The sequence below is a fragment of the Ananas comosus genome, linkage group 16 (genome assembly GCF_001540865.1).
Source record: "Ananas comosus cultivar F153 linkage group 16, ASM154086v1, whole genome shotgun sequence".
NCBI lineage: Eukaryota > Viridiplantae > Streptophyta > Magnoliopsida > Poales > Bromeliaceae > Ananas > Ananas comosus.
In genome coordinates, this window is record NC_033636.1 from 2,266,688 (window position 1) to 2,282,527 (window position 15,840).

General features: G+C 38.9%; 2 protein-coding genes across 3 annotated transcripts; both read right to left on the reverse strand.

Moving 5' to 3' along the window:
• LOC109721988 lies at positions 6,788–8,181 on the reverse strand. Of its 2 annotated transcripts, none has more exons than XM_020249830.1 (2): positions 7,587–8,181; positions 6,788–7,495 (listed from the first exon to the last, which is right to left on the reverse strand). In XM_020249830.1, the coding sequence occupies exons 1-2, from the start codon at positions 7,935–7,937 to the stop codon at positions 7,292–7,294; spliced, it is 555 nt and encodes a 184-aa protein (XP_020105419.1). In that variant the 5' UTR covers positions 7,938–8,181; the 3' UTR covers positions 6,788–7,291. The 2 variants fall into 2 exon arrangements, with proteins under 2 accessions (XP_020105419.1, XP_020105420.1); XM_020249831.1 differs by having other exon boundaries at positions 7,352–7,515.
• LOC109722582 (E3 ubiquitin-protein ligase MBR1-like) lies at positions 10,182–13,627 on the reverse strand (the record flags this gene model as incomplete). Its single annotated transcript, XM_020250677.1, has 5 exons — positions 10,182–10,451; positions 10,589–10,744; positions 10,838–10,933; positions 12,940–13,110; positions 13,202–13,627. Coding segments are annotated over 5 exons (981 nt in total), but the record flags the coding sequence as incomplete, so codon positions are not given.

The following is a 15,840-nucleotide window of genomic DNA, read 5'->3' on the forward strand; positions in this document are numbered from 1 at the left end:
GCGTTTTGCATATTACGATGAGTCGGTTATAATATATTTTCTGTAATCCCATCGGCAGAAGCATATCCCTATATACTTCTACCCGAATTCCATTTTATCTAATAGCGTTAAATAGCCTCAATACCAAACTATGCCTACGGCTGCGTTTAGTTCGGGTATAAGTATAAGCAGAAATTACATTAATTCTTGAGAATAAGGTAAATAATGTTTGGATTGTTAGATTGGAACAAACAGAATAAAATTTATAATTTTAAATTAAAATTATTTTATCTAATTAATTAACATCAAAATTTTACTTAAAAATAATTTAATAACTTAATAAAAATATAGTAATTAATTATTAGCTATGAATATTGTATAAGAAAATAAAACTATATTAATTAATTAATTAAATATAAAAAATAATTTAACTTTGTAATTAGTTAGTAAATTATTTTAGCTAGATAACTAGTAAAAATTATTAATTAGATTAATAGAAATACTAATTGATCAATATAAACTATTAATTTATGGATAAAAATATTAAATTATTAATAATTAATTATAAATAATAAATAAATAAATTATTTTATTATTTAAATAATAAATAATAATTTAAATATATTAATTAGATTAATTAATTATTTAATACCATAATTAAAATTAAATTTAGACTTTAATTAACATTGTTCCAACTTGGAAACAAGCTTATTTCAGAGAAAAGAGTGGAACAACAGTTCCAGCTTTATACCAGCTTATTCCAGAAATTCAAGAATTATTGTTCTCGGATACCAAACGCAGCGTTTGAGAACAAAAAGGAGAACAAGGGCTTATTTTCCCTCTTGTTCCCAAATCAAACACTGCCTAAAGACCTTTCTTTACGCCCCCCCTGTTCTCAAACCAAACACTGCCTAAAGTCCTTTCTTGTTTGTTAGTTCAAGTTATCATTTTTTTATTTTATTACTTTTTTTATAAGAGTTTAGCTATAATATTTCCTTCACTTGAGTTGTTTGGGTTGTGGGCACCCCTTCACCGTACACTCCCCTCATCTCTTTGAAAACGTACACCCCTTCACCTCCCTTCACATCCTCTCATCTTTTTCTAAAATGTACACTCCTTCACCTCCCTTCATACTTTTCCAAAAACATACACCCTCTCATCTCCCATTCTTCATATTTTTTCAAAACATACACCCTCTCATCTCCCAACCCTTCATTCTTTTTCCAAAACGTACACCCTCTATCTCCCCACCCTTCATACTAATTACCCTTATCTCTTTCCAAAATCCTAATTACTCTCTTTCTATCTTAAACTCTTGTTTGCTTCTTCTTCTTCATCATCTCTCTCTCTCTCCCCATTAATGGAGGAGTTGGTGATAATATAATTTTTTATGGATGTGGTATGGGTTGCTAGAGTATTCGCTGCTATACCAAGAAGCTTCGCTACGACCCCTACGTTGCCCTTCACCATGGCCTCCTCTCTGTGGGATGTGATTGCAGCGCTCGGTTCCCTACCTCCTCTCAAACCTTCTCCTCTGTGACGTCCAATTCAACTCCTTCGTCATCGACATTCTAAAATCCTCTCTTTACCTTCCTATGATTTTTTTTTCTTTTTAATCAAATCCTTCTAATATGAGATTCATTTCTTTGGCTTTAGGAAGAGGTCTGCAAAGCTATCATTTATTTAGATATTGCGACATCAAGATTGTTTACCATGCACGCCAGCTGTTCGATGCATTATCTTTGAGAATTAAAATAGCATTTATAGATTCCAAATCATTATTAATAATTTCTCAATTTTGATTTGATTTAATGTAGAAAAGAAGCATGTGACGATGAATCGAAAAGCTATTGATTAGAAGCCTTCTTCAGGTAAGATTTTATATTTCAATGAATTTAAAAAATATTTTTGTCCTCTATTTTTTTCTCTACTAATTTTATTTTATTTTAATTGCTTTTTTTTTTGAAATTTGGTTTTGACGTAGAAAAGAAGAAACCGAAACGGTTATAATTCGTCGAACAACAAAACCAACCCTAATGAAATCACCTCCAGATTTTTTTCCTTTATCTTTTATTCTTGCATTAATTTATTTTTTTATTTCTATTTATACAACAATTTTTATTCTCCTATAGTTCTTTTTTTTCGTTTTCTTTTTTTGTTTTCTACTGGAGTGTATTCTCATTTTAATTTTTTTTAATATATTTTTTATATTATTAACTAATCATATTTTCTATTATTTTTTTATATATATTTAATTTATAAATTTTTATTATAATTTCTATCCGCCGCATCGCGTGGATTGCTAAACTAGTAGCACATAAACAGTGCATATTATAAACTTTTTAATTATTAGAATTGTAACAGTATATAACCAAACAGTAAATTCTAGGCATCCAACCATTAAAAGTTGGCATCATGCATTATTCATACGCCATTAGAAGCATTGTAATCAAGCCAATATTTTATTGTAGCTTTTCATTTATAATTTGTATAATTTTTTTTGGATTGGTGGTGTTTTTCTGCAAGAAATGAATTTTTATATTTCTTTAGTTGGAAGTTAGTAAGCAGGGCAAGGAATATTCTTATCTTATTATTATTTGTTGAGTAAATTACACCACTAGTTCCTACACTTTGAGGCTTTATTTAGAATTTAGAGCTCTTATTTAGCAATAAAAACAAGGATCAGAAGGCTCTATACTTTATCGACGGATTTGCGCACGACTTGGATGAAACCTCCATTTCTTCTCCTCATTCTCGAGCTAGAGTTTTGCAAATAGGCCAAAATGCTTAAATTTAGCGCTTCAATTTAATATTAAAATAAAATAGAAAAGCTTCTCAGTGAGATGTCGAGGAGAGAGAGAGAGAGAGAGAGAGAGCTGCGAACCATCTGAGACACCTCGTGCTAGAATTTTAACATCTCGCTCAAATTTAAAGGCTTCGTGTTAAATATAAAAATATATAAATATCGTTCTTTAACAAGCTTAAGCTTTTACAGTACAACGATTGTTTTACATGATATCAAAACATGATATCCTAAGTTCGAGTCATACCGGCCTCCTAGTGTTATTAATTTTCTCCCATTTAATTTAAGTTCATGTCATGGGCTTTGCAGAAAGTCTCGAACCCTATATATAAACACCGTTTTCTAACAAGCTTAAGATTTTAAAGTACAACGGTTGCTTCACAATATATTTTTACATTTAACACTTCGTGCCCCCACACTGAATTACAGATGGAATCAGGAGATGCAGCAAAAAATGCAAATGAGGTGCACCTCATCAAAGATTTCTTCTTCTTTTTTTTTTTTTTTTTTCCTGAGCTCACATGCCACCGATGCACCATTCATCCTACACGAATTTTAAAGCATCGCATAGCAAAAGCAGGTAGTTGTGAAGAGGGTGCACCTAAAAAATATCAGTCTCATATAATTTTTATCAACCGTCCGTTTCTTGTCTTCCTTCTCTCAATTCTTAGGCTCGAACTTTTTATCGAGTCGCTAACACGCGGTGCAGCGACTACGGAAGAAAAAAAAAATTTAGAATGCGACAGTCACGTCACTAAAGTGATATTCCCAATCAATCAAATTGCTTCCTAAAATTCATCCATTCCGTCGTAATTAAAACAAATATATTTTAATTTTAATTTTTTTAAAAAATAAATAAGTAAATAAATATAAATTAGATGGTGTACCTATTATACAGTAATTGTCCTCGCTTGTAGGAAAACGAGAATGATCTGCAGCGGGAGAAAGGCCGTGATAGAAGTGCTGAAAAAAAAAAAAAATCTATATATTAGCATCTTTTCAGATGCCTCTTTAAATTTCACTTAAAATACCGCGAAGTAATAAAGGAGTGCGTCGCAAACGACTGGTCCGATAAAAAAAATGAAAATTTTTTTAAAATATTGTACCTTCTTGTCCTCCTCCTCTCCCGCTTCATTTTTGGGTATGATTTTGCGAAACACCTGCCAGCGTCTTATAATAATAGGGTGGCTGCCGCCGGCATCGAAATCGATGTCTGAAAATGAGGAGGATCCGGCAGTTGAGAGGCAACGGTAGGAGGCCCGAAGGCGACAGCAGCATCGGCGGGCGAGGCGAAGGGGGAGGCTGACGCGGCGGAGGAGGAGGGCCAACGGGTAGCACACGCACAGCACGCACACCCCTGCCGCGCACTCCGCAGCCGCCTGCCCGCACTGAACCGCCGCCCTCGGCAAAGACGCTGCCGACGGCGGCGGCAGCGGAGGACGGAGCGGTCGACGCCGGCGTCGGATCCGCATGTATTCAAGTATCCTCGTGCAAAAATGTCCCCCCATAAAATTTTCAATGATTATATCTTCTTCCCTATCTTCTTTCTTTCTAAAATTCAATTCATTCTACCGTTGTTGCAACCTCTCTTCTCATTCATTTTTTTAAAAATCTTTTCTTTTGAGAAAAAAAAATCATGGAGAAAATTGAATAAAAATAATACGCGTTTGATATGGGTGAAGCAACACGCGTTGCAGATGAATGAAGACAGAGAAATTTTAGTTATGGATTCGAAACTAGCAGAAAGAAGAGATAGGAAGTGAAAAAGAAAGAGGAAGAGGAAGAAGAAAATAAAGAAGAATTTTGATTGAGAGAAGAAAATGTAATATAAGAGGGACAAAAATATTAAGTTACCTTATTGACTAACAAGGGTAAAGCATTTAACTTATTTTTCTAACGGATTCGAATAGTAGAGACATATTTGAAAATAGGGTTAAATGCATTCATGTCCTTGCAAACATAGTAAATTACAAATATGTCCCTACAAAGTTCAACTTTCATATGTTGCCCATTCAATAGTTCTAATATTTTCAAATACGTCCATCTGGTTTGTTATCGTTATAGAACTGTTTATATTTTAAGTAAAATATCAATTTTGCCATCACAATTATGTCCTTTCAAAAACCACAACAGTATAATATAAGAAGGGTAAAATTATTAAGTTATCTCATAAATTAACTAGAGTTAAGTATTTAATCTATGGTTAATTAAAGTTTTCTAATAGTAGGGATATATTTGAAAATATTAGAATTTTTACATGAACAACATATGAAAGTTTAACTTTGTAGGGATATATTTACAATTCACTATATTTGCAGGAACCTGTATGAAATTAACTCTTGAAAACATTAATACCTTTGCAGGAACAATATATGAAAATTGAAACTTTATAAGAATATATTTGTAATTTACTATATTTACAGAGACCTATATGTAATTAACCTAAATTTTAAAAAACAAAATGAAGCTCCACTAAAGACCTGTTTGGTATTCAGACCATCAAATGCTAGAAGACAAAATAAAATTCGAGAAAAAGCATATAGAAATATATATTTTTTTATTTTTCAGTAAGACAATAAAAATATATTGTAACCAACTAAGTAGGTGATTAGCTAAATTTCGAAAATTAATTTTGAGTCCAAAAGTAATTTTCGACTCAATAGAGCATTTGGCAATCTCATTTCCGAAATCTAATTTTGACTTAGAGTACGTTTTCTAATTTTCAAAGCCCAAAATAAGTAGTTAAAACCTGTTTTCTAATATTTAATTCTGATTTTAAACTCAAATTTAAATTTAAAATTTTGTTTTAAACACAAATTTAAAATTTAAATTCAAATTTTAATTTAAAATTTTGTTTTAAACACAAATTTAAAATTTAAATTCAAATTTTAATTTCTAATTTTATATTTTATATTTAAATTTTAAATTTTTAACTTTTAATTTTAAATTTTAAATTTTAAAATTTTAAACATATATATTAAATTTTAGATTTTAAATTGCAAATCAAATTTTAAGTTTCAAAATTCAAGATTTTAAATTTCAAATTTTAAATTTAAGATAAAATTTAAATTTTGAAATTTAGAATTTAGAATTTAAAATTTAAAATTATAAGTTTTAATTTTCAAATTACAAATTATAAATTTTAAATTTTCAATTTTAATTTTTAAAATTTTTAAATTTTAAGTTTGAAATTTATTTTAAAATTTTACGTTCTAAATTTTAAATATTCAAGTTTTAAATTTTAAATTTTGAATTTCAAATTTAGGTTTTAAATTTGAAATTAAAAAATTTTAATTTATCAAATTTTAAGTTTTGAAATTTCAAATTGTAATTTTAAATTCAAATTTCCATTTCAAATTTGAATTTTTTAAAATATTTTAAAATAATATTCAGTAAAAAAAATTATTATTTATAAACATCAAAATGTTTTGCCAAACAGCTTAATAAAATCTCTTCAGAAAAATCAATTTTTATCTAAACTCAGCCAAATACTTTACAGCTTTTAACAAAAATATTTTTCAAATCAAAATAAATTATGGAGAAATTAATTTTTCAAAATTTCGGCCAAACGGATCCTAATTATGATATATGAATGTTATACAAAATAATATACTTTTTTTCATCATATATTTTGTTTTACCATACCACACATGACGTAAATTCTTCATAACTCGAAAATAAAGCCTCAAAGTGCAGGAACTAGCGGTGCAATTTACTCAACAAATAATAATAAGATAAAGAATATTTCTCGCCCTTCTTACTAACTTGGAACTAAAGTAATATAAAATTCCTTTCTTGCAGCGAAAACACCACCAATCCGAAAAAAATTATACAGATTATAAATGAAAAATTACAATAAAATATTGGCTAGATTTCAATGCTTCTAATGGCATATAAATAATGTATGGTACTAACTTTTTATCTTCTGATGTCTAAAATTCACTGTTTGAATATAACTCTATACAAATTTAATAGTTAAAAAGTTTATAGCATGCACTGCTTACATGCCATTAAAAATATTACAACTAAACTCATAAAAAGTAACCAAAATCAAACAAAATGGCAACTTCAACTAACACACATGGGCGGCCACCCTTAGAATTTAGAGCACTAATTTTTTAGTAATAAAACACCATATTCTGTCGAAGGATTTGTGCATGAATTGGATGAAACCTTCATTTCTATTTTACTTTAATATTAAAGTAAAATAGAAAAGCTTCTCAGTGAGATCTCCTCATCCGAAACACCCCGTGCTCGAATTTTTAAGATCTCCCTCAAATTTAAAGGCTTTGCGTTGGTGCACTGCAGAGTGGACGGAATTAGGCGATGCAGCAGCGAGTGAGAATGAGTTGCTCGTCATCAAGACCATTTTTTTCTTTTTTTTCTTTTTCCCTTCTTAAGCCCATATACCGCGAATATACGGCAAACTTCATCTTGCACGAATTTTAAAGGGTCGCATGGTAAACTCAAAGTTCGGGAAGGGGTGCCTCTCGAAAGGACTTCTCTTTATCAAGCCGCCGACACGCGCCGCCGCTCCCGAGGGCTCTTCCAGCATTGAAATGGGTGTCGAAGAACGAGGACGATCCGGCGGCGGCAGCGACAGAGAGGTCCTGACACCGAGGATGATCCAGCGGCAGCGGCAGACAGGCCGCGACAGAAGAAGCGCCGAAAAAGATCTCTATGCCAGCATCTTTTCAGGCACATCACATCATGCTTTACCTCGTTAAATTTTACTAACGTACGTCAGTCAGAGTGAAATCCAACTAGTGAAAAAAAGGGAGCGCGTAAAATTTTGTTTTCCTACCTTCTTCTCGTCCTCTTCACTTTTGGGCTCGGGTTTCGCGGAACTTCTGCCGCGGATTCTAATCGGAGGAGGCGGTGCGGCGTCGAAATCGATGTCCGAAAACGAGGAGGATCCGGCGGGCGAGAGGCGCCGGCGGGAGGCCCGAAGGCGCCGGCAGCAGCATCGGCGGGCGAGGCGGAGGGGCAGGCTGACGAGGCAGAGGAGGAGGGCCAGCGGGCAGCACGCGCACAGCAGGCACGCCCCCGCCGCGCACTCCGCAGCCGCCTGCCCGCACCGAACCGCCGGCGCCGACGGCAGCGGCGCTGCCGGCGGCGGCGGCAGCGGTTGCCGCCGGCGCTTTCGGATCCGCATGCTTAATTTCAAGTCTCCTCCTGCCGCATGTAGTCAGTCGTCCATCGCTTCTTTTTCTTATTTTTATTATTTTTTTGGGGGGGATCTCTTTTGCGGTTACATCAATGAAGGTTCTGGAAGAAACTTACTCGGGGGTGGGGTTTCGAATTGATTGGTGTGTCGTGTGTTGTGTGTGTGGTTTGTCGCAAAAGAGCGTGGGAATCGATCGTTTGCTTCGTTTCTGTTTCCACGGTGCCTTGCCNCGTTTGCGCCCTTAGCTTGAGATTATTTGTTGTACGCACTATTTAATGAAGCGGTAAAGCTCGCTTGATTATTTAATTTAATGTGTGAGTTAGTGGTACAGTTTTTTTTTTTTTTTTTTTTTTTTTAGAAACGTAAAATTTTTAAGATTGGTGTGTAATTTAATTTATTAGTTCGCTCGAAATGGCGAAGTAATTTATCACGCATGTTGTTTATTAGAGTTCGATTCCCGCGTTTGCTGCTACAGACACGATCTTTTGGATGCTGATTTAGATCCGGGGTATGAGCTCTGTTGACACCGAAAGTAAGCGCTGATGCGACGAGGCGCCGAAAGGAATTTCGGCAAAAGAAATATGCCAAAGAGCGCCCGACTAGTGTGGGTTATAATTTTACTGCTACGCTAAATCTAAAAACCATCTTTTCCCAACAACTCCTATCATTTTCCTCTTCTTTTTCTTTTTCTTTTTCTTTTTTTTCTTTTTTTCCGACTTCAATCTAAAAATCCTCGGATGTGAAGGTTATTAGCTTAAAAGGGTCAGCATTCTATTTCATAATGGAAGACTAAATTGAATTCAGTTACGTTCGAAATAACGAAATGTCAAGTTGAATCGAGTCATATTCGAAATAACATGAGACTGATACGGCCGGGTCATAATCGGAAACCGTAAACGCTGTGTCTATACGTTTAAGTGAATTAATTATATATTTCTAACGGCTGAAGCTTTTGAAATTAATGATGGTTAGCACCAACGATCCCTCCTTCTTAGCACCTGCACAAATTCAGAGCATGCGAGAATCGAATTCGCGACCTTCCAACAAATGGTAAGAAATAAAATCTCACAAGTTGTTTATGGCACAGTTTATAATATTTTAAAGGCTAAATTACAGAAAACCCCCCTGTAATAACCCGCTTTTTCACTTTCCCCCCTGAAATTTAAAAACCTACACTTTGCCCCCTTGTAAAATGAAAAATGTGCACTTCACTCCTACCGTTAGGGTTCCATTAGGGGTTCTGTTAAAAAATATTTTTTTATACCGAAAATACCCCTCTGCCTCTTCTCTGATGCTTCGCTCCCTCCGGCTCGCCGCTTCGCCGCCTCGCCGCCTCGCCGTCCTCCACTGCTTCGCCCTCGCCCACATCCCTTTCGTCCTCCTCCGCCACCTCGCCTTCGCCCTCGTTGTCCCTGCCTACCTCTCCATCAACACCCATCTTAGTATCCTCCCTACTGTTGCCGAAATCGATGGGCGGCGACGGTGTAGGAGGAGAAGGGGAGCAGGTGGAGAAAAAAATGGAGAGGAATCGTGGCCGATTGAGGTGGAAATAGCGGCGGATCGAAGGGGCGGCTGAGGAAGCTCAGGAAGAAGACAACAATGGCGAGGGGCAAAATGGTCATTTTACACACCGTGACCCCCCTGTGAACATTTTTTATTTTACAAGGGGGCAAAGTGTAGGTTTTTAAATGTTAGGGGGGGAAGTGAAAAAGCAGGTTATTACAGAGGAATTTTCTATAATTTAGCCTATTTTAAAATATTCAAATTGACACCATACAACTCAAATTGATTAGTTGTAAGAGGCGCCGATGAAGTTACGAAATAATGGTATGTTTCCAACTCGGTAAGAATATTATAATATCACGGGTTAGAAGATTTTGTGATTTTTGTGCTTAGATGAGAATCACAATTGGTCCATTAACAAGAACATATACGTTTTTGTTTTTTAATAACCTTCCAATCTAATTGGTGTCGTTAGTTGGTAACTGTTTAGGCCAAAAATTGCTTAACCAGCAAGATAGAAATTCAGATTATTGTTAACTGAATAACCGACATTCGGCTACTATCTGTTCACAGAGTGCAGGTATTTTGCAAAATCTAACGCTTAGTAGAGAGTTTGGCAAAAAAGAGTAGCAGAATGTTGTAATGCGAACACCCTAAAGTTTAGTGTAGTGAAGTGTAATAAAAGGGCTCAAATTGCGCCTGAAATGCCGTTTCTGTCGACAGGAGAAATTAATCACTCAAAAAGAATGGATGATACTATGTTTTTCTGAAAGGGAAAGGAACAACTGTACAGACAGAGAGAGAACACAGGGAGGGTTATCTGAGTTTCTACCAGCATTACAGTAGCAGCAGTCTGCCCGCTTCTTTTTAAGTTTTGGAGACAGCAGCCTTGCAGACAGGACAAGCATTCTTCTGAAAAAGCCACTGCTTAATGCAGTACACATGAAAGCTGTGGCCACAACCCAGCCTCCCCATCTCATCCTCCTCTTCATATTCTTCCTACAAACACACAATAAAAGATACTATCCTCTTTTAATTATAGAGATAAATAAATATCACATGAAAAAAGGAAAAGAAAACGAAAAAAAGGAAAGAAGGTGATTCCAGGGCGCAAGGACAATTGGGATACTCCATACTTGGCAAATGCTACATTTCCTTTCTGTCCCAGAGGAGAACGGCAGTGGCGAAGTGTCGAAAGCCGAGGGCTTGACTTTCCTAAGGCTGCGGACGATCTCATCCTCCCTCAGCCCGGTGCTAACGTACCCGATCCTATCTTCGAGCTCGAGCAGTTCCTGTAGAAAGAATGGACTCGTAGAGTCAGGATGATTTTGGATAACACAGGATGACCGGGAGAGAGAGAGATCAAGAAGAAGAGATCAAGTTACCTCGTATGTCATACTATCGACATCGAGACGCCAATCTTGGTACCGATCATAAACATCCATGCCTCCCAACAACACTCTAGTCTGGAACATCATGATCTGCAAATCCCACAGTTCACTTAGCATATCCACACTCTTACAGTGATTCTCTTAACTATCACAGAAGTAATGCCTAAAACCAAAAAAAAAAAAAAAAAAGAAAAAAAAAATGAGACCATATTTGGTGTCACAATGTCATCTAGAACCATTTAAAAAGTAAAAAGACCAAAATTGTGTAATCATATGTCATTTATGGATGGTTTTGCAATTGAAGTTGCACCATACATAAGTGATGTTCACAGTGTTTAATGCACCAGAAAAAACTTGGAAAAGTTTGGACCACCAAGATGAATAGGCCCCTTTCTCAGAGAGAGAGAGAGAGAGAGAGAGAGAGAGAGAGAGCGAGCAGAGGCAGATTCTCGCTAAGCACAGCAGAGCCTGCACAATCTGCCTCTGCAGGCTGCCACCCTGGAAAGACACCTAGCCATAAAACAGAACAAAGACTGCATTGGGTGACCTGGGCAGTGGTGATGGTGGTGGTCACGATTATCTAATACGACGCAATTGTAAATAATAAAGCACGTTTGTTTTGTTTGTTATGTGAAATATCAGCTTTACGAGATCAGGGGAATATTATAGAATAGAATATTTTCGAGCCCATAGATTTGACAAATATTTATACAATTGCTTGTTTTTTAGCACATCAGCCCATAAATTCAACAAATACCAAAATTTCTCCATCACACATCCATTCTAGAAAATTCGGTGCAGACTTCTCCGCCAAACTCAAATGCAACACCTATAACTTACACCTTTACCCCTCAATTAGGTGATAACTAATAACTGAGATATATCACCTACTTCATGCAACTTATTTTCTCCTACCATCTTAAGATAGTGACTGACACTACTGAAGTTCAGAACCCAGTTAGCCTCTTACGTCATCCTTAATCCTTCTTAGCCCACTTATTAACATATAATAGAGTACGACTCAAAATTTGTTAGTACGGACCATTTATACATAACCATTATTCTGTCCCAAAACTATGTAACTCAGTTGTTTCTAGCTGAAATTCTTTATCTCATCTTGCTTAAGAAACTTAGAGAAAGCCATAATGCACAATCTAAATTCAGGTTAAATCCACTGTTTGGCGCTAATCCAACCTGATAGCTCACTAACTATGTCCCCTACAAATGCCTCAATCCAATCTATTGGATTAGGTTTTTGGGTGATTGAAACATATTTAAAGATTATCAGCTGTGACTACGGAATCAAAACAGCATAAAATTCCGCTCCCTACTATGCCTGCTTTCCATAAAGAAGCACAAGATCTCACTAAAAGCTTTCTAAAACATAACTGTATCACCGGAACATGTGAGATTCCAAATTGACTTGGACAAAATAACTATATACGCTTATCTATTTTCACTCCACTTGGCTATTTATTTCCTAATCAATTGTTCTTTCATCATGGCATTCTCCTATACTCTCAATAAAACCACACAAACTGTATTATCAACGCCGATTTTGATTTACAATCGATTACCGTGAAGCTACAAAGGTGTAGTAACACTTTTTGGATCCTCTTCGAGTCATCTTAATCTCCACAGCAGAGTGAGATTTTATCACGAACCTTGCAAATGAACACACAGCCACAGAGAGCCAGATAGCTACTACTCCCAGGAACCCCTCTTATCGAACTAAAGCCTAGTTTAGGAATGCATTCTTCAAATGCACCCGCTTTAATACTCTAGAGCTCCAAACAACCAAAAAACACGCGAGAGCTCGACTCTTTACATGCTATGAAACTTGTGGCGAAAACATTGACGAATGCTTCTCCGTTGCAGATTCCCACCACCACTCCGTACACCAAATTGGTGAAGTTAACGAGCTTTCCAGTTTTTTCAGATCTCTAAAGCACAAAAGCGGGTGCATTTGGAGAACGCGTTCCCAAACCAATCCAATTATAATCTACTTTTGATCTATAATTTCAAACTCCCAGAACCAGTTTCATCCAATGGAATGAGTTGAAACAGAAAAGCAAGAGAGATTTTAAGAAACATGCCTCTTCAATCCCTCCCGGAGAACGGCGATACCCTCGCAAATTACGGCCCCTTCCGCCGGACGGAAGAAGCTCAGATCCGAGGAAAGGCTCCTCGAGATCCGACGGCGAATCCATCAACGACGAGATCTCTTCCTGAATTGTTGCCGCCGCCCTTCTCGAAACATAAGCCCGCTGCAATGACAAAGCAACACAATTATTAGAGATCAAAGAAATGGAGAAGAATCGATGGCGGCGCTGGGCGGGGGAATGAGAATGGGGGAACCTCTCGGCGAGGCCGATCGAGGGGCTCCGGCCTGCGGCGCGCGGCGGGAGCGGTAGGGTGGTGGGAGTCGACGACGCAGTCGACGGAGGCGTCGGCGGCGAAGGGCATGACGGGGGCGCACCAAACGTCGCCGGCGGCGGCGGCGGCGGCGGCGGCGGAGGAGGAGGAGGAGCTCCGGTCCTTGCGCTTGTGGTGGGGCGGCGGCTTCGGGCGGCGGCGGCGGGGGCGCTTCTGGTGCCAGTCGGCGGAGGATCGGACGGCGGCGGCGGCGGCGGCGGAGGGGGAGAAGGCTTGGGAGGAGGAGGAGGAGGAGCAGCCGAGGCCGCGGAGGACGACGCTGGGCTTTTTGATCCGCGGCGGAGGGGGAGGGGGAGGGATGAGGGGCCGAGATCGGGGGGGTGGAGCGCCGGAGGAGGGGGAAGGGGGAGAAGGAGGCCCCCGGCGTCGGAGGTCACCGTGGTCGGCGGCGGCGGCGGCGGCGGGGCGCGCCCGCCGGGAGAGGCATTCGATCGAGAAGAGAGAGAGAGAGAGAGAGAGGAGGGGGGGGGGGGGGGGGGGGGGGGGCGCTGGGGGGTAAATGGGGAATAGGGAGAGGTAATGGGAATGGGATGAGGAGTAGAATAAAAGAGGGGGGAGGGGAGTGGGTTTTGTAGTTTAGTAAGGAGAAGGGAGTGAGGAGTAGAAGAAAGAGGAGGACAAAGAGGGAAAATGAATGGGTGAATACGGAAGAGAGAGAGAGAGAGAGAGAGAGAGAGAGAGAGAGAGGGGGTGGCGAGATGGAGAGTCAGAGAGTCAAGAATGGTAAGTGGGGGAGTAAATGGGCCGGCAGTTTGACAAAAGCAAGAAAAATGCCAGATTTAAGGCTTACATCCTGCAGTCCTCCTATCAAGGACAAGCGTGTCAACCATCCCGAACACGAAACACGAGCTGGGCCCCGCGTTAAAATATCATAGCCGAGAATTTTAGTTCATGTTTGGCGTCTTTATTAACGAGTGGAACAAGAACTAACTCATAAATAATAAATTAAAAAAATAAATTTATAAAATTTTATTTATTTGATTTTAATCTAATAGTTAAAATTTTACATATAAATAATTTTTTTATAATTAAGTTGGGCTATATATTTACATTAATGTGAGATCCCTGGTGTTTAGCTGTGGGGGCTTGTCGACAGCTCTGGAGAGTGTCGGGATAAGTCCGAGTTGCGTTGGCGTCAAATAGACGCAAAACGGACTCCGTGCGACGCGAGGGCAGCATTCAGCGAAGGAATCTGCGAAACAGCAGAATTTTCCTGCTTGCTGTACCGGTACAAGTGTATGCTGTACCGGTACAACCAGCGCGGGGAATGCTTGCTGTACCGGTACAAGGGTTTACTGTACCGGTACAAGCTACGCGCACAGATTTAGCTGCTCTCGGGTTGGCTCTTGTACCGGTACAGGAGCCCGTGTACCGGTACAAGGGAGTAGGTAAAGGGCTAAAACGGTAAAATCTCACCTCGTTTGTATCTCCCTCACCTCCCCTCTCCTTTTAAGTGTCCGAGCAGAGAGAGAGAGTGAGAGAGAGTACTTCCTGCTCTTCTCCATCTTCTTCTTCTCCTCTCTCTCTCTAGGTGTTGGTGGAGAGTCCGGTTGGGGATTCCGTCGCCGACGTCGCGCCGCGAGCCGTTCGAGCGCGCTTGCTGCCGGAGCTTTGCGAGGAGGCCGGGCGGGGGAGCGTCTTCACTGTTCTTGACGTCGCGCCGAGGTTCGACGCTGTCGAGGTGGGTGATTCGGCGTCTTTTCTGGATTTTGGGCAAGTATTATTATTTCTACTCGGTTAGTAGCTGTTTTGCTGAAATCCGCCGTCGACTGTTCGTATTTCAGCTCGTTCTCCGCGTAGGAACGTCGGATAGCGACGAGCCTTGGTTCGTTGGATTCGGGACTTCGAGAGAAATCCACGAAGCCCTCACTTGCCAGATTTGGTGAAGGTTAGCTCGGTCGAATCCCATTCCTACTCAGCTGCTGTGAATTTCTGGACTGAATAGAGGATCCTTAATTGTTTAGCTTGGCGTTAGCTCGTCCACCGGACTTGGAGGTCCCCAGTTGATCCAGCAGAGGTTGTCCTGGTTCGAGGCTTCGTTCACTGCCTGGATTTAGCTTTTGAGGTGGGTTACATCGGCTTTACTCCTAAGTTCTTATTGGTCGACATGTATAGATCTTGATTTCGGTAATTAATTATAACTCAAATTCATTGACTATATGTAGATTATGAAATCTGAATTTTGGAGCATGTTGTTTTAAATTAAGTAGATTATACATGTTGGACTTGGAAATTGAATTAGGAGAAAACCTGCGATTTGGACCTGTCACCTGTATAAACTGCCTGATTTAGCTCTAGGAGCCGTTAGAAAATTGTACTGTCGCAGTACTGTCGAGACGAATACTCCAGGTAGTTTAGAATATATTTACACTCATGCTGGTTCGCCGAGTGGATTTTTACTAGGTCGTTCAGATTATTTCGGACTGTTGGGTGCCGTCAGAGTTGACGGTGGACCCGTATCGCCTTTTTGGCGTCAGATTGTGCCGAGGGCACGTTACCTGTTGGTTGTTAGACCAGTTTAGAGTCGATTTCTTGACTTTGGCTTTCCAGAGCCTGTTTGA